Source organism: Python bivittatus, unplaced genomic scaffold, assembly GCF_059951505.1.
Source record: "Python bivittatus isolate LINGU-HERP-01145 unplaced genomic scaffold, Pbiv_v1 ctg000080_np1212, whole genome shotgun sequence".
NCBI lineage: Eukaryota > Metazoa > Chordata > Lepidosauria > Squamata > Pythonidae > Python > Python bivittatus.
This window is the reverse complement of record NW_028277035.1, coordinates 19299304-19324748: the sequence shown is the minus strand read 5'-3', so window position 1 is coordinate 19324748 and position 25445 is coordinate 19299304. Positions and strand designations below refer to the sequence as shown.

At 37.5% G+C, this 25445-nt stretch overlaps 1 protein-coding gene across 2 annotated transcripts in view; it reads left to right on the top strand.

The window, feature by feature from the left end:
• Positions 1–25445, top strand: part of SLIT3 (slit guidance ligand 3) — a 534750-nt gene that overhangs the window by 459893 nt on the left and 49412 nt on the right. For both annotated transcript variants that reach the window (XM_088133617.1, XM_088133616.1), the window contains one exon: positions 13005–13098. In XM_088133617.1, coding sequence (XP_087989743.1) covers positions 13005–13098 — 94 coding nt within the window. The remainder of the gene's footprint in view (positions 1–13004; positions 13099–25445) is intronic.

The window sequence follows — 25445 nt, the reverse complement described above, 5'->3', positions numbered from 1 at the left end:
CCTTTACTCTGACACGTGGTATTTTTAACAGTCATGGCCTGATTCACCCAAGGCATAAGCACCAAACTTTGAAGATGTCTCCTCATTTTTATTCCTCCACCCACCTCTGCAACCTTGTTCCCTGATTTTAGGAACAGGAATTGCATTAGTCCAACAATTTAAGAATATAAGCCACCAAATGATAAGCTGCTACATCCACAGTACAGTAATGAAGAAAGTTCTATGTTCTTTTAAAATGTGAAAATGTGAACTGGCCTTGTTACTCTCTGAGCTTTAGACAATTAGCGAAAGGCCCCTTGTAAGCTAAAGAGTATTGCATAACATGGGATTCAATCAGTGTCACGTTTGAATGACTTGGTAAGAAAATCTAAAATTTCTCAAACTTAAATGTTTTGTTGGGCCCTTTTGGGATGCTTATGTAAATAGTTGGCTTAGAAAACCCTTCATCCTGAATGAAAACTAACTGCTGCACTTAACCATATTTCTGCCAGAAATGTTTATAATGGTTGAATCTGGCCCAAGAAGAGAATTTAGAAACTAAGACTTTGAGCCAATGGTTCTCACAGTGTAATCTCTATATATTAATCATTCATTTATTTTGCAGCTTTGTTACATCTCTTTCTTAACAGATAAAAATAAAGTACAGGCTTATTTCAATGAATAAATAAATACATGTTTTCTTCCATTTCTTTTTTCTTTCTTTCACTGTATCAATTATTTGTCTGTAAACAGAACATATTTTATTACACATACTATCTTAATGATGCCAAAAATTCTAAATTATAGAAAAGGATTATCCTAAAAGAAACAGTTAAAGCTAAATAAGCATAAGACATAAAGTACTATTTAATGCTGGATTTTCAATAGTTTATCTATCTTATATTAAACAAACATATGTTTCTTAGGAAAATAAAGCAAATGAAACAAGCAGATCTCCAAATAAAATATTACAGACCACATCATAACTATAAGCAGCATACAAATAGTTTCCCTTAATAAATAGCCTTTTATGTAATAATCAGGCTACAAAACTGAATATAAATTGTTTCTCTTACAAAATAGTGCTTAAGTATCAGGGGCTAGAGCCAGGCCTACATCTTGTAGAAATGATCCTTATTCCAAAAGTTATCATTTTAGCAAAACAATCTTTCAGATTAGGCCTTGTATTCATACAAGTATGGCAGCCTTGAACACTCTTTCCTTATCACCTTTGTATATTTTAAGCATCACAGTAGTCCTAACCATGTTTTATAATCAAATTTCTCTCCAATATGGGTCAGAATATCCTCAGGAACTACTTGAGCTTAACTGATCTAGATTACATCTTCTTTCCAATTCTGTGTTGCTCTGATTTATGACTGGAACATGGCAGGAGCAAATGACTCATATTAGTATTCTCTATTTCTGACCTCAGTGCCTTTTTTTCTCTTTTGCCCGTAATTTGTTTAATCTTGCTTTATAGGTTCTGATTGTGTTGTAAACCACACGAGGCACTATTGTTTAGAAGGCGAGACATAAGACACAGAATGTATTGTCAATAAAAGCAAACTTCCCTAAATCAGCAGTGACTAAATTATTTTTATTCCCATAGTGGTGAAAAAGAAGGCAGCCATGGAATAGAAGAGGTTGTATCTGTTGAAATGTGGTTTGAGAAAACATGTGCTCGTGCTCAAATTGGGCACAATTTCACTCTAATGAAAGACCCAGAATGTGTCCAACCATAGCAGCAACCTGGCAACAATCTGATTGTTCAGCCATGTCAGTAATTTAGAGAATCATTGCCTGCTTATTCAGAGAGTGGTAGATTAAGATTTGGAGATTTGGAGTTACCTAACATTCCCCCTCCATTCCAAGAACTGGAATGAAAAGGGCCTCCTGTTTGGGGGAAAAAAAAAAAAAAAGCTTTTTAGTAGGCCATATACTCTGCCCTTTGAAGGTTCAGTTCTAGTGTCTCCAGCTATAAAGAATCCAGAAAAATGAGATTGTGGAAGGGAAAAGGAACTAAAAAGTGAAATTCAGAATGAAAAAGAGAAGATTTTTACAATTCTTTAAAACTACTTCAACTCTCTTTCCAATGTGTATCCCAGTTTGATCATTTAGTAGACGTCGGGTCATCACCTTTTAAAATCACTTAAATCAGAGAAGAACCTTCCTGGGTGGCACTGTTTTCTAAGAGATTAAAATAATGACTTCTTACTTTTCATTTACTAAAATTGAAAATGTACAGCTAGTATAAAAATAAATACACTGAGGCTATAAAGCCTACGTTGTTCAAGCTGTACAACTAGTGAAATATGAAAGATTATGTGTTTACTAACCCCAAGTATGTATGTATATGTATGCGTGTGTGTGTAGCTTTCTTCCATTTTTGTGTCATTTCAGACTGAGAAACCCTAACTTCATATTACACTGGGGTTGGAAATGTAAGTGGGATGACCATTAATCACATTTGTGTGGAGAAAAAACATGCAAATAGAACCTTTTGTGTATTGATTATGTGCCATCAGATTTGTGTTGATTCTTAACAACCACATAGATTTTCTCCAGGATGATCTGTCTCCAACCTGGTCTTTTAGGTCTTCCAATGGGGAAGCCATCGCTGCTGTAACAAGTCCATCCACCTTGTTGCTGGTCATTCTTTTTTTCTCCTTCCTTCCACCTTTCCCGGGATTCTGGACTTTTCCAGAGAGCTCAGTCTTCACATAATATATCCAGAGTATAATAATTTGAGCCTGATCATTTGTGCCTCAAGTGAGAACTCTGGGTTCATTTGTTCAATGGTCCATTTCTTTGTTTTCCTGGCTATCCATGATATTCTCAGGAGTCTTCTCCAACACCAAAGCTAAAAAAACATCAATATTTTTTCTATCCTCCTTCTTAAAGTCCAACTTTCACTCCCATTGAATGTCCCAGGGAAAACCATTGCCTGCATGATTTTGATCTTTGTAAGTTACACACATCACAGCATCTGAATATAGCTTCAAAGGCCTCCATTGCTCTTTTATCAAACCAGGTCTGTGGCAAATTTCTTGCTTTTTCCTTTACTGTTGATATCAATCCTGAAAGAAGCTATCCACCATGCCAATCTCTTCATTCTAAGGCTGGTTGCTGTACCTGTTGTCATTAGTTTGGTCTGTATAGGTTTCACATGAAGACGAGATGTTCTGGGATTTCCATTTTCCTAAGCATGTTCCACATAGCTGACACAATCTAAAGCCTTTCTGTAATCAATAAAGCATCTATTGACTTCTTTTTTGGATTATTTGGCTTTCTCAGTTATCCAATATGCATCAGCAGTAATGTCTTTTGCCCTTTGGCCTCTTCTAAAACCAGCATAAACATCTGGCATCTCCCTTTCCATACAGGGCTTTAATCTGCATTAGATGACCTTATGAATTATTTTGCTAGCATGTGAAATTAATGACATTGTGTAATAGTTTGCACACTCTGTTAACTCTTCTTTCTTTGGTAAAAGAGGAAATATGCAATGAAATAAAACTGATAGCATGTTTAGAAACACTGCCCCAGGCTACCATCTGGAGTTTAAGCCTTAAATCAAACAAATTCACCAAGGATTACCTTGAACAAAGCAATAGCAGTTTTCCAGAGCTTGGATTTTGATTTCAGTGCTGATAATGGCTTCTAGTGAATATTACAGGTAGTCCTCATTTAACAACCGTTGGTTTAACAACAGTTCAAAGTTATGATGGCCTTGGAAAAAGTGCTTTACAACCTGTACTTGCACTTAACGAATGTTGCAAACTGTTGCACCACCCCCGCGGTCACATAATGCCGATTTGCAACCTTTTTACATTGGTTGTGAAGCAAATCACCATGTTGTTAAGTGAATCACATGGTCATTAAGTTAATTCCAGCAAAAAAAAGTCCATTGGGGAAGCTGGATTCACTTAATGACCATGTGATTTGCTTAACAGCCGCAGTGATTCGCTTAACCATTATAAAAATGATAGTAAAATCGGGTCCAGTCACATGGTGACTCGCATAATGACTACCCCACTTAACAACCAATTTTACAGTCCCTATTGCAGTCATTAAGACTGCAGACTACAGACTACCTGTATTGTCTTTGATCAGAATAGCTCAAATGTAAAGGACTTAATATAAAAAAAAACATCCTAGAAGGAAGATTGCTTATTAGTTCCATAATAAGCATTGCCTCTTAGTTCCATAGCAATGCTCACTTGCAAACTTTGTGAGGTTGGTTTACATGTAGAATGTTTCCCTTCAAAATTTCAGTTGCAGGACTCAGATTTTCATTTATGGTACATAGATCATTGCTTTATAGTTCAAGAAAGCCTTTCTTGATAAAGTTGCTGACATCTAATTTTATTGCTTTGTTAGTTAGGTATAGCTTTGAACCATTCCCCCAGCTACATTTGAGAAGAGTTTTGGATTCACCTGAAACTGATTTTTTTCCAGGAAGAGTACCAAGCCTGTTTGTAGAGATGTCTTGGAAGTCTATCTTTGAATTAAATAATTAAGCTTACAAAACAGAAATGCCAAAGAAAGTATAGTCTAATGAAATACAGATCTACATTGTTTTGAAGTAGAATGTAGATTAAATCTGTACAAGTTCTAGGGAGGATTTCCCCCCCTTGCAGATAGTTGTCTTGCTCTAAAAAAAAATGCCAAGTTCTGCTTTTATCTAGTTCAAAATATTAAAGTAGAAGACTCTAACCACTCCTATTTGTAGTAACTGTAATATTGCCAGCTAGGAAGAAGAAATTTTATTTCTGTTCCCAGAGAATTGTGTGATCATTGCAAGGATCAAATATGAGTGGTCTCTCATGACTAAAATGTAAGAATGGCTTGGGTGTTTATTCATTTCTCCTGCAGTATATATGTTTGATAGACAGATACTAAAATTTATCTAAAATTTCACTGGAGGAGTAACCCTAGAGAGCGAGGGTAAAAGGTAAATGTATTTGTAACTGCTGTTAAGAAAACCAGAAGCCACTTCTTTATAACTTCCCCTTCCCTTCCCTTCCCTTTCTCTATTTCTTTCTTTGTACTTTTTTTTCACTTACTTATTACTTTGCTTTACTTTCCTCACTTTTCTCTTTCAAAAGTTGTTTTGCTTTTATTCTTTTAAAAATGTCTTTAATAAAAATTATATATAAAATTTCATTGGAGGAAAATACCATGTTTTGGAAATTGTCAAAAGTTTATCCTAGCTATTAAATAGAAACCTGTTAAAATATCAAGAAGTGGTTTTGACACAAGTAGGACTTTTGCTACTTATAGTACAATTGTAAGCATGGCTACTCAGAAATGAATTCCACAGAATTCAGTAGGGTTTGTTTGTTTGTTTTTTAACCTAAGTGAGTAGTTGTACCAGCATTAATCTTTAATCTGTGATAGATGTGTGCATGTTCTTTTCATTGTGTCTCTGTTTGATTCCTGAAATAACTTATATGGCTGGACATGTTTTTGGCAGAAGACAGTTTTAGAAAGGAAATTTTCCTTAGTGGGAAATGCACTGTTCTTGCACAAATGAGACATTGGAACCTGGAGATAGATACTGCCTCCAGGCCTTTAACCCATTTAGGATTAACTGCTAGAAACATATGTTAATCCTGACTCATTATGGCCTCTAATGACTACAAAACAAAAGCCAGCCAACAGACTAGAAAGTATTTGCATGCATTTGGCTTCATTTAATTATTATGTTTTCCACATGGAATCATCATAACAGAATACATACCAGTTATGACTTCTAGTATATAAACCCAAAATATTGTTTCTTCTTCATTTTGTTAAGGTCAGAAGGATTTAGCTACTGAGAGGTAGGTACTCTGGTGAGTGCAAGCAACAGTATATCCTATGGATCTCTCTCTTGTTACCTGCAAAGTCCTGTGCCCCACCTGACATCAATTTCGTTTGATTCTTTTAATGTTTAAATGATTCTTCTAATGAATATTTCTTAATTTAAAAAATGGAGGCTGCTATTCTGCCAAAGAATCGGCCTCTAGTATTATTTGTATTTACAGAAATGTTTCTGAGGCCCATATAGATGGGACATGTACTTGTAAATATAACTATTACAACACACCACCCTGTTCTAAAATGTGCTCCATACTTGAAAAAAAGAAAAAGGTAAGCTGAATGTTATATGGCATGAGGTGTTCTGGGAAGGGGAAGACAGCATCTTCACCAATTGGCCAATGGTTGTTTTTTGAGTAGCCACATTCACCATGGCTGCAAACCCAAAGTACTTTATTTCAGTCAGTGAGAAGTCTTGAATAACATAACAGAATAACATTAATTAAAGAAGACTGATAAAAGAAAATAGTGTTAAAAAGGAAAATGAGCTAAATATAACCATGTAGTCACTTCAAACTGTCCCTAGTAAGGTCCTGACAAATTTTGCCAGCTATTTATCAAAATTTAGCAACATTGTTAGAGGGTATACCACTCTGATTAGCTAAAAGATAATTGAGGTAAAAGAAGTCAATGCAACATGAATATTGAGATAATAAAGGCCCAATAACTTCATGTCAAAGTTCATGGTAAAATTGATAATAAGTAGGTGGGGTGTTGCTTCAGTTGCTCTTGATTTACAGTAACAAAGGCCTTCGTTGTATAGGATTTTCTGGAATTTCCCTTCCAAAACAACAGTTTGCAAGGCATTGCAGAGTGCAGGTGGCAGAGCTCTTTGAAATTTTGATGCAGTAATTTGATTGAGATATATGGCAAGGTTAAGTCTGGTGACCTGATTACCTAATAGACATCAGCAGGAATTTGGCTATTCTCAGTCTATGGTTCCATACCAATAGCTGTCCTGGGAGGGAAGGAGGAGGGAGGGAAGATGATTTCTTACACTCCCTGCCAGCTTCCCACAAGCAAAGTCAATGGGGAAGCTGGCAGCAAGTCGCAAGTCACTCCCACTCCCACGCCCACTGCTTTTTTGCCCTTGGTCATTCTGCTTAGGAAATATCTCTGAAACGATGACCCAATGGGTCACAGGTTGTCTAGTATTTTATTAAAAGTAGAACTTCAGTTTAATAGATTCATAGGACAACTGGGTCTGTTAACAAAGTGAAATGTCTCTTAAATTAAGGAGTTCTTAATCCTGTCAACAAGATATGGCAAGTCCAGTGCATGTTGCTCCCTCTCAACTTTGCTCCCCTCAGCAGATGCCCAAGTGGCATATCCCACTGGCCCAAGCATCCCACCCAGCAATCTTCCAAGTTCCACAGAAGAGAATCTGTGTAGCTCAGGGCTGAACTGTGGAGTCCTTGGTGCTCTCTGAGCTTGGTTGTTTGCTTGGAGATGTTTCATTACCTGACTAGGTAACATCACTGATGATGTTACCTAATTGGGTAATGAAACATCTCCAAGCAAACAGCCAAGCTCAGAGAGCACCAAGGACTCCACAATCTTCCAAGTACCTTCCCTCCCATCCTTCCTTTGCCACTGCTTCTTCTACTGCTGATGTCTCAACTCAGCATCCCTGTTCAGCGGTTTTGTCTGTTAAATCTGAATTCTGCTAAATGGGGGGGGGGGGGGGGCTTAAATCAAGAATTTACTGTATAGCCTTTTTTGTACAATCCCACTCATGACTGTTCAGTGCCTTCTCTATATTATGATGCTGTCTTTTCTTTAAATTTTAAACAAATTACCTATTTTATATGAAACAATACTACTTTGAAACCTGATTTCCTTACCAAGTGTAGCTGTATAACAACTTGGAATTTTCTGCCTTGCCTTTCTGAATTTCAATCTGGGGAAAAAAAATAAATCAGGATATAATTAAGGGACACAAAGTGAGCAAGCGAGCAAGAGAAGGAGAGCTGGTAGCCAGGAGAGTTTATTAGAAGGATTTCAATCAGATTTAATATTTCTCTTATCCTTATTCAATAAGTAAGGAAAATAATGGGAAGAACAAGGAACTGCCATTAAGTTTTAAACAAATAGAAAACAAAAGAAGGATTACTTTAGATCAAACAACATATTAAATTAGTTATGCCATCATACAGGTCCTTCCCATGATTTGTTCCTTACAAAGAAGCACACAAGCCCCCAATGAGGAACTGGATCATCATGCATCATCTTCCTTTTTTCCCTACTTTCTCTTTCTCTCTCTTTTGTGCCTTCAAGTCAGTTTCGACTCCTGGCAATTGTTGAACGAGTCCATGAAGTTTTCTTTGCAGCTTGATTGATAGATTGATTGAATGAATGCCAGTTTGGGGAAGGCTGGATTGAATCTGTGGTCCTTCTACCAGGCTCATTATTCTCTTCTTCCTCTTTTCCTTCATTATTAAAAAAGAAGCTCTGTTTTACTTATCCACCTCACTGGGATGATATAACAGATTGTTCTACCTCTTCTTTTCCTCTTCTTCTCTTCCCAGTTATTGTTCTGGGCAGCTCACAGAATAAAGAACAACATAAAAATGGCAAAATGCAATAAATTAGACTAGAACAAATTACAAAATTTTAAGAAATGATTTGCCTTTGCCTTCTTCCTTGGACTGAGAAAGAGCAAGTGGCCCAAAGTCATCCATTTTTGCATCTCAATGGTAATGGGTTGAGGAAGCCTATTTACGAGTATAACTCATAATAAGCAATATACGTTTGGCCGATATAAAATATATTTAATTTCAGAAAGAAAAAGTATCTCAATTTACGTGCAAGAAAATGATCATACAGTAGTCAAAACTAGCCTTGCTTTGAACATATATTATCCTTAAAATTAATATTTAAGTCAGTTTATGAACAATATGAAAACATGAAAAATGAAACATATAAACTCATATACATAGTCCAAATTTCTAATTAGTCTTCTAGTTGGGGATCTTGGCATTAAAATATTTATAAGAAATATTTGTATGTAGTAGGTTCTTCACATCATTGTATAATTAATAGAGATCCATCCTTTTAATATCTTTATTTTTCTATCATAAGAGCATACAGTATCTATTTCCATTTCCCTCTTGTCGAATTCAAACCATTAGCATATAATTCAAGAGAATATGAGCTTGCAAAAAATAAACTGAATCTTCTCAACAAAATGAATATGTAAAATAATAGCCATTATAGCATACGACTATATCATATGAAACCATGTTAATGTTAAGCAGTACATCTCCAGACAATTAGCTGAACCCATCAGTTTCTTCCTGAAGACACACTTAGGTGTCCAATACATGTAAAATACTACTTTTTGTAGAATTAATTTTAAATGTATAGGAAAGTTACATGATGCCACAGTGACTTCTGTTGATGATAATGTATCAGACATTCTGATTCTTTATTCTTTACTTTCCTATACTCTTAAACATCTAATTTAGTTCATTCAGCTATTATATGCTTACAGGTAGTCCTCACTTAACAACCATTAGTTTAGTGACCATTCAGAGTTACTCAGAGTTGTTCAGTGCTGAACAAAGGGATTTACAACTGATCCTTGCACTTACAACTGTTGCAGCATCCCCGCAGTCACATGATCATGATCCGGGTGCTTGGCAACCAGCTTGCACTTATGACGGTTGTGGCGTCCTACGGTCACATAATCACCATTTGTGACTTTCCCAGCCAGCTTCCAGCAAGCAAAATCAATAGGGAGCTGCATGATTTGCTTAACAACCATGTGATTCACTTAACGGCTGCAGTGATTCGCTTAATGACCGCTGCGAAGAAGGTCATAAAATCGGGTGCGATTGGCTTAACAGCTGCCCCGCTTAACAACGAATTTTACAGTTCTTACTGTGGTCATGCATTATATTGTAAAGAAAGTATTATACCTTTAAATGCTAGAGCGGGGGTGATGGCACTTATGGCTGTAGGGCCCATATCTAAACATCAGAATAGCCGCATATATTGCCACTGTGTGTTTTTTGGAAGATGACATTTAAATTGCAATTGCTCAAAAAACAAAAATCCCAGTTCCATCCTATTATCTGACTTTAGGTATATATAATATACACTTTGTCTATGTCCTCCATGAAAAGGATTGCCATGATGTTTGCAAATCTGAATTCCTCATTGTGTTACTTTAGCTTCATTTTAAAGAACAAGCAAACTCATGCACACACACCCCCACACACACAATATGTAGTGTGTGTGTGTGTGTGTGTGTGTTTAAAGTAAATTGTGGATATTAAAAAAAAATTCCGATGCATAATTTTAAGACCATTATTGTGCAATTTGCATTAGGTTTTTACAGATTATACCTTATAGGGTACGCTGTAATCTCCAAAAATGTGTACTAGTATTTGTATACGTTGCTGATAATATCTAAAATGCCAGCTTTTATTTTCTGTCAGTTAGCAGAAATACTTAACAATTACTAAGGCTTAACTCCATGGCATTCCATTTTGACTGAGTCTCTAATTAAAAAAGATAATAATCAAACTCTGGCTTTGCATTGTTGGCATAAACGGAACAGGCATCAGCTGGATTTATAACGGTTTCAGGACTGCTCAGATGGATTTTTCTTTGTTTTATAAGAAAGTCCCAGGTTGGTATATGATAGACCTATAACACTTTGGGATGCCTTCAGCAAATGGGCAACAAGCTATGAACCAAACTGAAAGTCGCTGAGGGTCATATTGTAGTAACACACAGCTCTGTGTTTTCTGAATACTCACTGGGCCATTTGTTAATGCTGCCTCTGTACTAGGACGATGAGAGCCATAAGTAATTTAGTAGAGAAGCTCCATGTATTTCTGACTTTGTAAAGTTCTTGGGGAAATCTTTTACAGCTAATACTTAGCCCGACTTTGGAACTGCAGTGATCATGGCAATCTGGCAATAATGCAAGGTCTTATTACTTGATTTTGTTACTAGGAATCTGTAAATGAGTATTATCATCAATATCATTATCATCATCATCATTATCATTACTACTACTACTACTACTACCTGACTCTACTCTGAGAACATATTGTACTGTTTAATTTTGGCCGTTAAGAGTTGTGCTATTAGTGTGTGTATCTGCATGTGTGTGTCCATATGTGCAAGATTGTAAACAAAATGCATATTGGACTCCCTGTGCAGAAATCATATGATATGAAACTTCAGTGCAGCTGACACTGCTCAGGAGATGTTATAATCAGATTAGGGAAAAGGTTTGGATATTACTTACAAGAAAGGGAGTTCAACTTCATCATAATAGCAATAGTACTCAGAAGATTGCGGGCTTTGATTATTATGAATTTGTTCATTATTAGAAACTAGAAATACAAAACAAGCTCTTGAATAGGTAATAACTAAAATCAGCTGCAGGGTTCCTTATACTTGAGACCGTTTTATTTGAGAATACAGCATATCTTTTGGGTCTAGACAATTATTTGCTCTTTAAGTGGGTGTTTCATTTGGTGTTAAATCTGTTTAACATTAAGGTTTTGAATCACATTATTATATTATTGTGGGGGGGAAAAAATCACTATATATTTCAAAACTTTTTATACCATCAGTGTTACTCAGCATAATAATAAATGAGTTGCTCTCTTTGCACCAGTGATAAGATTGCACACAAGCTAGAAGTGTGAATGTGTGTCCATGTGATATTATTTTATTCTCCTGTGAAATTGGTGTTGCTGTGCTGAGATGATGCAGTGTTCTAAATTCCAGAGGATGGTAATAATAGTTGTTTGAAACAAAAACAATAGTTTTCTGGTACTTTAAAAACTGGCATATATTTTATAGCCAGTTTCCACATCATCAGACTCAGCTTGCCCATAAAAGTGTGGTTGACAATAAATGTGTAATGGGGTCCCTGTATCAACTGTGCTGATGGAGAGGATAAATCCCAGTGCTTAAGATAAATTCTGCAGATTCCTAACTATATCTCCAGTGCTTACATAAGACCTCACTGGGAGTCACTAGCAGGGAGGTCAAGATCTGGATTGTTATTCTCAGATACTGGTTGAAACTGATGTACAGCCCAACTGGGCTGGTTTCTGTAATAATTAGAGATGGCTTTTGTTCACTGGAAGTCAAACATTAGAGATAAACTGGCCTTAAAGGGTTTTCTTGGAAGCTCTGTAGTCACTGAGTTACGATCAAACTAACAAGACTATAAAACATAGTATTCTGGGTACAATGTGGCACCTACAACCAGCCTTTACCATAGGCGACCTAAACTTGTGACTTCCCTGTGCAATAGTACCAACCCAGCCAATTACTACCAATTTCTGATGTGCTGTCCCCACCTAGAGGCCCTTCTCTTGGCCGTTACTGATAACAAATGTTGCAAAATCCTGTATCTGGAACATCTGTGCCCCTGTGGATCCAGGCAATTGTGGACATGAGCTGTGTTTCAGTATACTATAATTTTTATAGATACCTATGTGCCACCCTACTTTCTCTCATCTCCTAAAGGATCTACCAGATAGAGAAGATGGGGTACACATTGTCATTTCTTTTGTTACACCTCTGGACCTCTGTTACCCACTCTGTAGCCAAATTTTGCTCAGCAGCTACAAAATTCACTCTCAGTTATCGTCTGACACATTGCTGCTTACCCAATTTATAACATCTCTAGGCTGTCAAATTTCCTGTTCTTGCGGTCTTTGTAACAGCCAAAGATAAGTTTATTCATTTGGGGTTATGTAGGCATCTCTAAATGTGTTCCTGATGATAAGGAATATTAGGTTTTTTAAAATTTATTTTGTTTTGTTTTATGACAACATTAACAATTTGACTTCAGGCTTCGGCTAGGTGATATATTTCATATCATTCATAAAGACCTCACATCTTCTAGTGTTATAACATGTTTTATATACTGTACATTGTTTGGATATTGTCTCTTTATTTCTCTTTGTTGCATTGACTAGTCTTAGACCACAATAAAAGTTTTATGTATGTGTGGGCCATTAATTTTTTTAAAAAGGGGGGTTTTACTGTATATTATTGCCCTTAATAGCTTCTTCTTAAGCACTCTTTATTCCTTAGTCTTATGTCTGACATAATTCAGACAACTCAATAAATTTCCCATAATAAATTTATATTAAAAGCTCTCCTAATTTTTCTTATTTCAGGAGAACTCTGTGATGAAGTAATCAACCATTGTGTGCCTGAACTGAACCCTTGCAAGCATGAATCCAAATGTATTTCTCTTGATAGAGGATACAGGTAAGTAAGCACATATTGATATGTTGAAATACTGTATGTTAAGCCATAAGCCTAATGAGTTACTTTATTAACTAGTTTCCACATTTCAGTATCTTTCTATGTGTGGTATCATTTTAAAGAAATTTTAATGACATTTCATGAAGCTGAAGTTTAAAAAAAGGAATCTCTTGTTTAGTCCAGCACTTTCCACCCTGTATTTTTAAATTCTCACTCAACAATTTTCTCTTGTCTTCCTCATCTTTATTCACCCAGAAACCCCCATTCTTTGAACTGGAAATGGGACATCTGTCCTATTTATGCTATTACCCTAAAACAAAAGTGTGTAACATAAAGAAAATAAAGCCAAGCATGTGGGTACTAAATCTCGTATGTTATGTTTTCTTATCTTCTTAACCCCAAAAGGACAAGAGAATAGTCAGAAACAAAGGAGAGAATAATACAGAGAGATGATAAGATATAGGGAGGAAATGAAAAAGTCTTGGATAGTAGGGAAAAAAACTGACAGAATGATTTAATCCAATTCCATCATGAAGTATGGTCTTCTAAGCATAATAGAAATGGCATAGCCTGATATAGACACCACTTTATAGGGTAGCATAAACAAATAAGCTCCTACACAGTATCCTTTTCTAATAAAAGTTAACATTTTTTTTAATGATTTGGAAAATTCTTTGAGATCTCTTTTCAAACAGAATTGATTTTATATTGGACTTTATCATGATTCCAAAGGTAAGTTAATCTAAGGAGGTCTATTGAAGGAAGGTTTCCTGTCATTTGCCCAATTTTGAATAATGTGCCCCGCTGTAGGAGATTCTGTGGCCTTTCAGCAGGCATAGAAGGCTGTGGAAGAAGAAAAGAAACTTTACTTCCATTTACTTCCCAGCAGAGCAGTTCTACTTATTGTTATGGAGAATTCTGTGCTGAAAACCTCCTACAGATTCAAGATCTTGATATGGTCTTTCTGACAAAGTGGAATGAGGATGAATGTTTGGTTTATACACAGAGACATACATTCCCTTTCTCTGGACTCTTAAAAAATTAATATACTGCCATTGAAACCAAGGAGAAGGAATGAACTTGCACAAATGCTAGGTTGATGTTACTGAACATCAATTTGGGGACATGCTGGGAAATTAGGAAGGAATTGTTCCAGGGAATCATTCCTTTTTCAGCATGCTTTTCAATCAACATACCTCCCTTTCTTTAACATTAGAAAGAACTAGCTTCAGAGGTTCACTGAGAATGGAAAGAGAAATGCTAATACTGGATTTCTTTCTGAGAAAAAAAAAATGTCTTTAAAGAGGAAAATACAAGATCTCTTATGATCTCTAAGAAGTTCTCCAGGTATCATACCACTGCAACTATAGTTAACTGATTGGATAGTCCAGTAGGTAAGCTGTGTTCTCATTCCAGACTAAGCTAACAAGCATATTATTTCTCCCCACTGCACACTGTATTTTAAGCAAGCCCGGGGAGAAAGTAAAATACTACGCACACCCACTCATTAATAGTGATTGTTCAAATATAGCCATTTTATTTGCAAGTGGACATTTCTGAATTTGTTGTTCAAATAATAGTTTTGGATTCCTCATCTTTCAGTTTAATGCAATTTACAAAGAGTGAAAAGGATTGTTCCCTTTATGCCAATTTATAGTCATTCTTTCCTACTGAAACCAAAATGCATATATAATGACTCAGATTTGCTGCCAACCAAAAGAAATAGGATGAAGCCACACTTTATTCTTAAGGTGAAACAAAACAGTTGAATTATTTAACTGAATGCTGGAAATGATCTTTTCTGAGGAGGAACAGAAACAAACCCTGACTCTTGTTTAGTCTCTGACATTTCTTCAGGGTCTCTCTTTTAATTAATTCATTGCAAAAGAAAATTCCAGAATGAATAATGAAAAAGGCATACGGGGGAATGGTCACTGCAAAATCAGAATGAGAAAACGATATTGCATATAGAGAAAAAGTTACTTCTAAGAAACGCAACCAAAGGAAACAAGAAATAGTTAACATTAAAAGAGGCAAACAAAATGCAGTGATTTGATGGAAAGTGGGTGAAGAGGGCTAAACAAGAACCCACCAGCAGAGTGGTTTGAATAAAAAATAAAAGTGTTAAATTGATTTGGGATGAAACAGAAATGAGGTAACATTAGGATGAACATTAGAGATTTGTGTGATAATTATTGGGATATGTTGAAAAGTAAAAGTGAAACTAGTGCTATAAATGTATCCAGGAAAAGAAATTATAAAAAGGAATTCAAAGATGCTGTGACCATGTTGAAAAGCGATAAAGTGGCAGGCATAGATGGTATAACTGGGAAAATGTTAAAATCTGGATATAGTTTGCCAGTGGAATGGCTGTGCAACTGGTTTAAATTATATGCAAGGGTGGTATCTGTGCCTGAGAATGGGAAGAATTATTTTATTGCTTACTTATACAAAGGGGCAGAAGAAGAATGCGTGCAAAATCTACAGAGGGATTAGTGTGAGTGTGCCTGGAAAGGTATTTGGCAGAATTCTGACTGCAAGGATAGGAAAAGTGTCAATGAGCAAAGTTGGGAAAATGCAGTGTAGCTTTAGGCTGAGCAAGAGATATGCAGACCAAATTGTTGCTCTTCAGCCAGTAATTGAGAAATCTATGAATGTGAGAAAGATTATTGTACATTTGTTCATTTTGGAAAGTGTATGATAAAGTGAATAGACTTGAATTATTCAATATTTTGAGCAAATTGATTCAATTTGTACAGCTGCCCAACTCACTAAAGACTCTGGACCACTTACAAACAAATAAAAACTGTCAGGCCCATCCCAAGAACGATGGTGAAACAGTCCAGCTGAGTTCAGTTCCTTTATTTGCTTACACCTTATAGACAAAATCTTGCCAGATTAAATCTATACTACTGCAACTAGTGGTTATACCCTGGGAGATTTTAGGGAGTGGCTACCCTAAACCTCTTATGCTTCCCACACTCCACCTCTGGACTGTGTTGTCTTTTGTCTCCTTTCCCTTCCTGGAATGCAGCCCCACCTTCCTGATAGCCTTGCTCTCTGCTGCAATCCAGCACATCACCCTCCCCTTCGTAGATACATTCCATCACAAAAACTGTCATAAAAACAGTGCATATCAAAGATAAACAAATGAGCAACTGAGGTTATCAGTCAATACGCTCCCTAGAGATGAATTTACTCAACATTCTGGCCCAATGCCTGTGAGAAAAGCCGGAGCCTTTTAGAACCTTACAAGAGGCCAATAAGATCAGGACCATCCCAATCTCACGTGGCAATTGCCATGACAGAGAAGGTGCACTTCCTGATTCCATCAGATAGCATTGCATTGACAGAGCATGGTGGGATGAGCAGAACTAATGGGAAACAGGCAGTCATGCAAATAACCCAGCCTTGTGCCCTGAAGAGCTTTATAGATAATACCCAGCACTTTGAATTACATATGGAAACATACAGAAACCAGTGCAGCTTACAAGACAGTGGAGTAACCAAAAACAGCAGCCAAAAGTCTAGCAGAACCCCAAATTATTTACCCATTCTACCTGGGGGAATGTCACCCCATTTAGAACTAAAGATAGAAAATCCCCAGCACTGGAGGAACCTATAACCTAGAGCCCCTTGGTGTTTCTAGGGTTGAACTGAAGCCTATTCCTTCCCATCCAGTCCCCCACAACCTACATACACCGAAACAAAACCTTGAAGGCATCATTTGATTGACCAGAAGCAGAGATGTATAACTGAGTTTCACTGATGATATGTTACCCTATGCCAGTGGATGACCTCACCCAGAGGTTTCATGTATATGTTACACAGGAGTGAGGAGAGGGACTCCACAGAGCACAGGCCTAGGTCTTGATTGCTTTCCCCCTATCAACACCAACTGGAACCAACCTCAGAGAAAGAAGAACTATTGCAACACTGTGCCCCCCACTCCATCCCCCTAAGCCAGTGCAGAAGGATACCATGATAGATGGTATCAAAACCTGCTGAGAGATCAGGGAGATCAGGATGGATGCCTTACCACCAGCCAGAGCCCTCCAGAGCTCATCCACAAATACAGTACTGGCAATGCTGAAGTACTATGCCCAGGCTGAATCCTGACAGAAAAGGGTCCATATGATCTGTGTTCTCTATAGCCCTTTGAAGCTGCAGCCCAACTATCTTCTCCACAACCTTCTCCCAAAATATAAAGTTGTCAACTGCATGAAAATTGTCTAGTACCACCAGTTGCAACTGTGGTTTATTGAGGAGGAGACAACCATTACCTCTTGCAGGCAGAACCACCCCCTCATGCATTAACCATGGCCTGGACCCAGCCACATGTCACCTCCTGGATAACACTGACCAGACAGGAGGGATATAGACCTAATATGGAAATGGCCAAGCTCACAACTCTGAGGACTTTATCCACTTGGTTAGAACCAACAAGCTCAAACTCTACCCAGATAGTACATACAGATCCTGCCTCAGCCAACTCCATAGGATCTGCACAGCTAGAATCTAACTCAGACCACATCTGAGTGGCTTTATCCATCAGATACCTAAAATACTCCTCACAGCAACCGTGCAAGTGGTTCTCGGGGTGGTCCCTCCCCAAGAGGTCCAGGTCACCCTAAACAGGGTCACCAACTAGCTATGTGCAGATGCAATACAAGTGGGAAAATAATTACATTTTGCCACTTTTATTGCCACAAGGCAGTTCCTAATAGAGGTTCTTACCTTTGTCACTCTGATTCACTCCTTGTTTTCTCCCAGCAGTGTCCCTGGCACCTCTTCTCCCACTTCATCTCCTAGAGTTCCTCTGAAAACCAGGGGGCACTCCAGGATCTGTGTACAGGGAGGGGCTACATAGCCACATTAAGGCCATAGTCACCCCCTTATTCCAAGTACAACTAAGGTCTCAGGAGTATCAGGAATAATCCTCAACTCCCCCTGAATCCCAGTAGGGACCATCAGGTGCCTGAAAGAGACCAATTAAACATGTCCAACCTTTCTGCAGCAAGGGGCAGCTACAAAAAACTTCAAGACAACCAGTCAGTAATTGGACCGTGGCAAGGGACTAATTTTAACATCCCCCATACCCAGATTACATTGCCAAAACTTTGAGACAAAAATTAGATCTAACCCATGACCTCTTTTGTGTGTAAGGCCCTCAGTTGACTTGGTTCAGGTCCATGGGCTGCCATAAACTTATGAGCTACCTCTGACTCTGAGCCAAGAAAAGACAGGTTGAAATCTCCCAAGAATATAAGTCTAGGGTGTTCCACCGCCAGCCCAACCACAGCTTCAAGGAATCCAGGCAGGGAAGTTGCTCTGCAGCTGGGAGGCTGCTATAGTAGCAGCAATCCCATCTGATCCCCTGAGCTCAGTTTCACAAACAGGATCTTACATCCAGTTATCTACAAGGCGGCACCTCTAAAAGCCACCAGGGTCTCCTAGATGATGATAATCACTTGTGCCCAAGGTTTGCAGCTGATGCCACACCCAAATACAGATGGGCATATTTATGAGAGGGGAAACTCCCCTCGTAAACCCATCCAGGTCTCCATAATATATAGCAGGACAGCTCTCTGTTCAGTATTATCTCCTGGATAGGATCTTTATTACAAGATGACCTGGCATTCAGCAGCAATAGCCAAAAACCCAGGCCACTGAGGTTCTAATGATCAGGCATTAATGTAAAGCCATGGGTTGGAACATGGAATCAATATAAAACAACTGAGACCATATTCCCCAAGAACAGCCCTCCCCTTTCTCCCACTATCTGCCAGTTACCACGAACATGTTATGGCCTACCTCCCTTCCACCGTGCCAACATTCTGCAACCCATGAGATTCCTCCACCGGATCTCACACACATGGCACATCCACCTAATAGCTGATCAAACTGGTTCTTGGGGCCATTTCTGCAAAGCACTCAGTGATCCTGTCACCCGGCTTGTCAGTCCCCTCACACACCACTACTTTGGTTCTCACTACTCCTACTAGTATAACCAGGGTGTAAAAACACACCTAACCTTTGAATTAAAGCAGTGAGAGGAGTGCCCTTCCTCCCCCTCTTGCCTCTCACCCAGAGAGGAAACAGGCACCATTACGTCTGACATCACCATCCACCATATCAGCCTCCCTTCAAATCCATAGATGGAAAGCACTTTCCCTTTCTCAGTCAAGTCCTTCAGAAGCCATGGATGGAAAATGGCAAAACTGAAGTGCCAAAAGAGGAACAGATGGTACATGCTCTTAACTCACTGAACCCTACTTCCACACAAAGGATACATGATGGCCTTTGCACTGCAGGATGGATCCTGTAGCAGCCACCAGATTCAGGCCTGTTCTCCAACACATCCACTACTCTGAGTCTGCTCCCACTGCCACTCACCATTAACATCTAGGTGCCTGGATATTCCAAAACATTGGATATAGGCATCACCTGGTGGACAGCTCTGTCTCCTCCAAGCTGGGATACATCTGGCAAAAAGAATGCCTCTGCTTCTAAAAGTTGTTGTTGGCTCCATCAACACTGTCATGCCTCCTGATCTTCAGCAGCTGTCTGGCAGCATCTCTAGCCCACCACCAACTGCTGCTGATCGGTTGATTGGTGGTAGCCCCACAGCTCTGCCATCAAACCTCTAGATGGTATCTGGACTCCTACAGTCAACTTTCTAGTCCATCCTTTTCCCTAGTGCTTTGGATTCAACAAGAGAATGCTCCAACTACTACACACCTCATCTCCTGCCACTGCTGCAAAGTCCCACAACATCAACCTGCACTTGAAAAGGCAAGTGATGGTCCTTTAAGTCTTTCTCAGTCCCACAACATTTGCCAACCCACTGCAATATACATAATTCCATACTGCCTTGGTGTCATTTTATATACAGTGTGTATGTGTGTGTGTGTGTGTGTATGTATGTATGTATGTATATATATATATATATATATATATATATATATATGTGACATATATACAGTAGAAAGTTTGCTGCTGAATGTAATAATATATGATTGATGAAAAGCATCTCTGACAGCAAATGAAATGTTTAGTAAAAGATTCAACTTTCAGCAGGGAATAAGACAAGACATATATTGTCCCCTTGGGCATTTAATTTATTTTGGGGTAACTGTATAAAGAATGCTTACAATCCCTTATAACGTGCTTAGTATTGTTATATATAATGCTGGTAGAAAGTTAGTATGTGGTCTCTTGCAAGGAATGAATGTTAGTCAAGAGAGCAAAATATACATTGAAGCATGTGTTTCTGTTATATAGTAAGGAAATGAAAGTAGAATACGTCAGGAGAAACATACAGGCTGCTGTGTAAATGGGTAACTTAAGAAGTTTGTACAGTGAAACAAGAAGAGATAGGATCAAGAATGAATGAGTGTTGAATGAGTATGTACTGAATAAGTGACTGACCAATTATGAAGAAAGCATGTTGATGTGATCTGGTCATATAGAGAGAACAAATGTGGATTAAACCACAAAACAAATGTAGGAATGAAGAACAAAAAAGAAAGACCAAGAAAGTTGTGGTTGGATGGTGTTAAGGAGTGCCTTAGGAACAAAGTGTTGAGAAGAATTAAGAACAAAAGACCTTGTATGAATTGGTATATGGAAATAGTGGAAGCAAGGATGGTTTGCAAGGATATAAAACTATAAAGAGGTATAGTAAAAGGTGCTGATATAAATTAGATTTAACTGTATTTTCTTTTTTTATCTTGTGCCTTTAATTTCTTTGGCTTAGATATTTGGGTTAGATCCAAAGGGTGCCCCATGGTAACAAATTTGGGGATTTCATACAGCAGCTGTTAGAACTAGAATTACAGCATTAATAAAAACTTCCATCTCAATTAAGCAGTAAGGCATTGATAGAAGCCAAATGGAGCTTCCAGTTTAAATCTTATATCTGTCTATGTATGTCATGAAGTCAGCTGCAGCTCACAAATGCTTGTGCCTTTGGAAAAGATGCTACCAAATGCCCTGTGATTTTTCACTTCCAGGGGTGTAGGGAGTCTGAAATTCATGATCACCAATGCTTTGGGGGAGGAGGGAGCACATAAATACAGGGATGACAAATTCAAAAAGAGAAGAAAATGTAAGTGAAAGAATTTAAAGTATTTGATTGCAGTAACACTATTTTCTGGTTACCTTCATTTCAAACCACTTAAATTGGTTTTGGCCTCAGGTCTGTGATCCTTCAACAGAGGCAATATTTAGCACAATTCCCTGTTGCTCTAACATTTAAGAGTCTCAATTATGTAGCTAACTTATTTCCATACAATTCTTCATGAAATCTTCCAGTGAGATATATACATAAATTTAATGTATCTCTCCAGGAAAGGAAGCTATTGTTCCAATTGCCCAGTGTGTTAGAGCACAGTTATAAATAAACTTTATTATTCTGTAGCATGGAATTACTGACAAAAGTTAAAGCACTGATTTAATGCTGCCTTCCAAGAAAAGTAGTGGTTCTGTCATTACTGCAATAGCCAATATATGTCAAAAATGTGATCCATGGCAGCTTTGAATAAGGATCTGTGCATCATTTGTTATTACATCACTTTATTTAGGACAACAGGGATCAATAAAGCAACAGGATTAAATGCTGCCATTTCCTCCCACAGCAGATTATGATGAATACCATTTGCTTGCGAGTATGCCTGAAGCGTTGCTAGAATCAGTGCTATGCCTTTTCAAAAGTCTGAAAAAGAGTAATCTCTGAACTTAATAAGAGGCAATCTCCCATTTTTCAATTCAAAAGTATAGAGGAATAACTGCATCTGATTTGAGGTGTTGTACAAAATAACAGCAACTATCATAATATCAGTTGATACTTAGAAGCAACTATTCAGAAATTCAGCGTGAGTAGATTTCATGCAAACTGAGATGATCCATTTGTAGCTTGGGCAAGAAATTCAGTGTGGATGAATTCCAGAAGAGGGGTGACCAACCATGAATGTTCTCATCAGAGAGCATGACATTGTTAGATTGAGAGGCAAGCCAAAGCTTGATCTCCCCAATGTGTTTAGCACCAAAATCTGACAAGGGCCTGAATGCATATTCAACTGAATTGCTTCAAAACTAACTGGGCTTAGATCATGTAGAGTAATTAACAGGGAAATAAGAATAGGTTTAATATATGTTCATTCTTACAGTAAAACCTTCAGTTTAATTTGGACTAAGAATTTGAAATCCATATTTAGTGATTTATTTAAAGAAACCCAACAGATCCAATGTATCTTTCCCTCCTTCCTTCTCTATCTCTCTTTCTCTAAGTATGCCCCTCCAGTTCTAACTCAACAAAAAGTCCTGACTAGACCAATACAATTCTGTGCCTACTGGTTCATTCTCTGATATAGCCTTGGTCCTCCTTTTCTCTCAGTTGACCTCATTTGAAGTTGAGTTTCCAAAGGTTTTAAAAAGGAACTATTGTCCATGGTTGACTCTGGACCTATAGAAGGTTTGTATTTATGTCCATCAACTAGAATGGAAGTACAGAAAGATTTCATCTGACAACAACAGAGATACTTTTCATAAAGCCCTGATAGTAGTACTATTTTCCTGATTTAATTTCTGTTCAGGCAAAGCCCTAAGACAGCTTTTGGCTGTGTTCCAATCTCTCTTACCTCCATCTTTGCCACAGATTGCTGTTGAAAGTTATGTTTTTCTGAACATTTTAAAAGATATCTCTTGGCCAAAATTGATATATTCCAGGCTTCTTTTCCTACTTAGGGCTTGAATACCATTTTCATTAGTCTGAATTCTTCTAATTTTTCATTTTCTCTATTTACTAAATAAGTGGTAGCTAAAATAGACTCAAAAGCTTCCTGTACAACATACCCTTCAGACCTTCTATGCATCTATTCTTCCTTTTTTTTTTTTTTTTGGTGATGTTGTTGACAAGGTTGGTTAATTGTTTCTTTATGGCAGATATTTTTTTCAGACCCCCCCCCCAAAGTGCTTCTCTTGATCTCTTCCCAATAAATAATTGGAGGCTTCAGCTTGTTTCTAGGCTTTGCCCAGTGTCTTTTCTTTAATTTTTTGTCCAAGATTATTGAACAAATTGTTCTAATCTAGTCACTTATTTGTCAGCAAACAACTTTATTGACCTGTTTCATTCAAGGTTTTGTATGGATCATTCTACTGAATTGGCATTGGTTCAGATTGTCATAGATTTGCTTGTGGCTAAGACAAGTCACCAATCAGCACATTAGATTTGTCTGCGGCATTCACCTTTGATAATAAAATTCTGTTTTCCTCTGAGTTTATTAGGTATTATGATAAAGTTTCTCAGTGGTTTCAGTTATATATGTCTCATCACACATTTTTGGGTAGGTGGCAGAGTCTCTGCTTTCAGTTATTTCTGGAGATTCCTCAGGGTTCAGGCTTAGGTCCACTCTTGTTTACATTGTATATACTGTTGTAAGGTTTTTTGACTTCCTCCTTTCATTTTTACCATCATATCTATGCCAACAATGGCTAAGTTTATTCTTCTGCCTTAGTCCTGGATAATATGGTGAAGTTTTCCTTCTATAACAGCCTGACTTGGATTTCAAGTTGGATGAATTCTTACTGTCTTAAATTTAAATAAGACATCTCTCTCTCTCGCATCTTATCTTGTTTCTTTTGCTCCTCCGGATTGTCAGCTGCAGGCATCTTCAGTGGCATGTAATCTGGGAGTTCTTATTAATGAGAAAGTTACTGTCAAGACTTTCCTTATAAAACCACAAAACTTGTAATTTTTACTTTATAAATATCTGGAGCATTTGTTCATATCAAACTTCAGAAAGGGCTTAGTGCATGCCTTGGTGATGTCCTGCCTGGATTTATAGTTTGTTGGCAGATCTTCCTGACTCTGCTCTCCACCACTTGTTCATATCTACAGTAGTGCAAGTTGGGAGGCCCTAGATCTCTCCTAATATAATAAATCTCTGCTTTCTGCCAATCCTTACAATGGTTGAGTCTTCTGGAACATTATCCATTTAAATTCTTGGTTATTTGAATAACTAGATTACAATTAATGTTCCGGTGAGCTCAGCTAAATTGTACAATCAAGGTCAATTAGCTTTTCCGTGTGTTAAAATGGCCTCTTCACATTTTAGAGCTTTTTCTCATATAGTTCCTGCTCTCTGGAATTGACTCCCCTTTGAATTATGTATGGTGTTTGATCTCTTAAAGTTTAAAAATGTCCTTTAAAAATGTCCTTTTTTTACAAGATTTTATAGAGTCAGAAAAAAGCTTTCCATTATTCACTACAGAGTTATACTAAGCTTGTGCTAGTATGAGGAAATGTTTATATTATTATAGTATATTAGAAAATGCCTTGCACTGATTATTACAGTGTTTTATTGTGATATTAGTTATAGGTTTTGATTTACCTTTACTGTAATTAGTTAGGGATATACACTAAATAAAATTTCTATTACTACGGCTGCATTCACACACATACACACTTCTAGCCATCCATATTTTGGTAATGCTTGAACAGGTCCTAGAAGTCTTTTTCTACTTACGTAATGCGCTCAGGTCCATGAAACATAATCAGTTTGCATCTCTGCTGGAGAATAAAGTGACCTTAAGTGATAATCTCTACTACTTATTTCTACCTCTTGACTTTGATACGCTTCTGTCTTGCACACACATTTTCTATTCCAGTCTTTCATGCTAAGCAAGTAGGCTAAAAATTAGAATGAAGTAAGCTGTTAACAACTACAATCCAAAGGTATATCAAAGCACCTTTCCCAAATATGTAAAACTTTAATCTAGGAGCTGTACTACTTTTGCTCTGGTCTGAATGATACAGTATGTTCATTATTTTCCAGCTGAGGAGTAATATCCAGGGAAATTTGAAATGTGGTTTATACATTCAGGCCACTCCAAAACATGTTGAAGATTTGAGAGACTGCCCAGTTTTCCAGAGAGATCTGCTTTCTCTGGCCTGTGACTTTGAATGCCAAGTTTCAGCCAAGAGCACATTTTTTATAGTCCAGTAATAAACCACTGAAAATAGTGTTTATAAGAGAAATGCTGATGCAATCTTAATACATCTAACGTAAGAATGGCAATATAAAAGTATTATAACCAGTGTTTGCTGTCATTTGGATTTCTCCAGTTCATATTCTGGAAATTAGCTGTTATTCTAAATGTTGGAAAATGGATCATCCCATTATTTTTTACATCTTAATGTCTAGTAAACTGATTAGTTTCTTTTTATAATAGTTGCCATCTAAAAGCAGCTGTATTAACAAAATAGAAGTGATCCTGTCCCCATAAAATCATTCCACAAGAACATACCTTGAAGGAATTATTAAAGGTCTTTTATCTGTAAGTTTTCC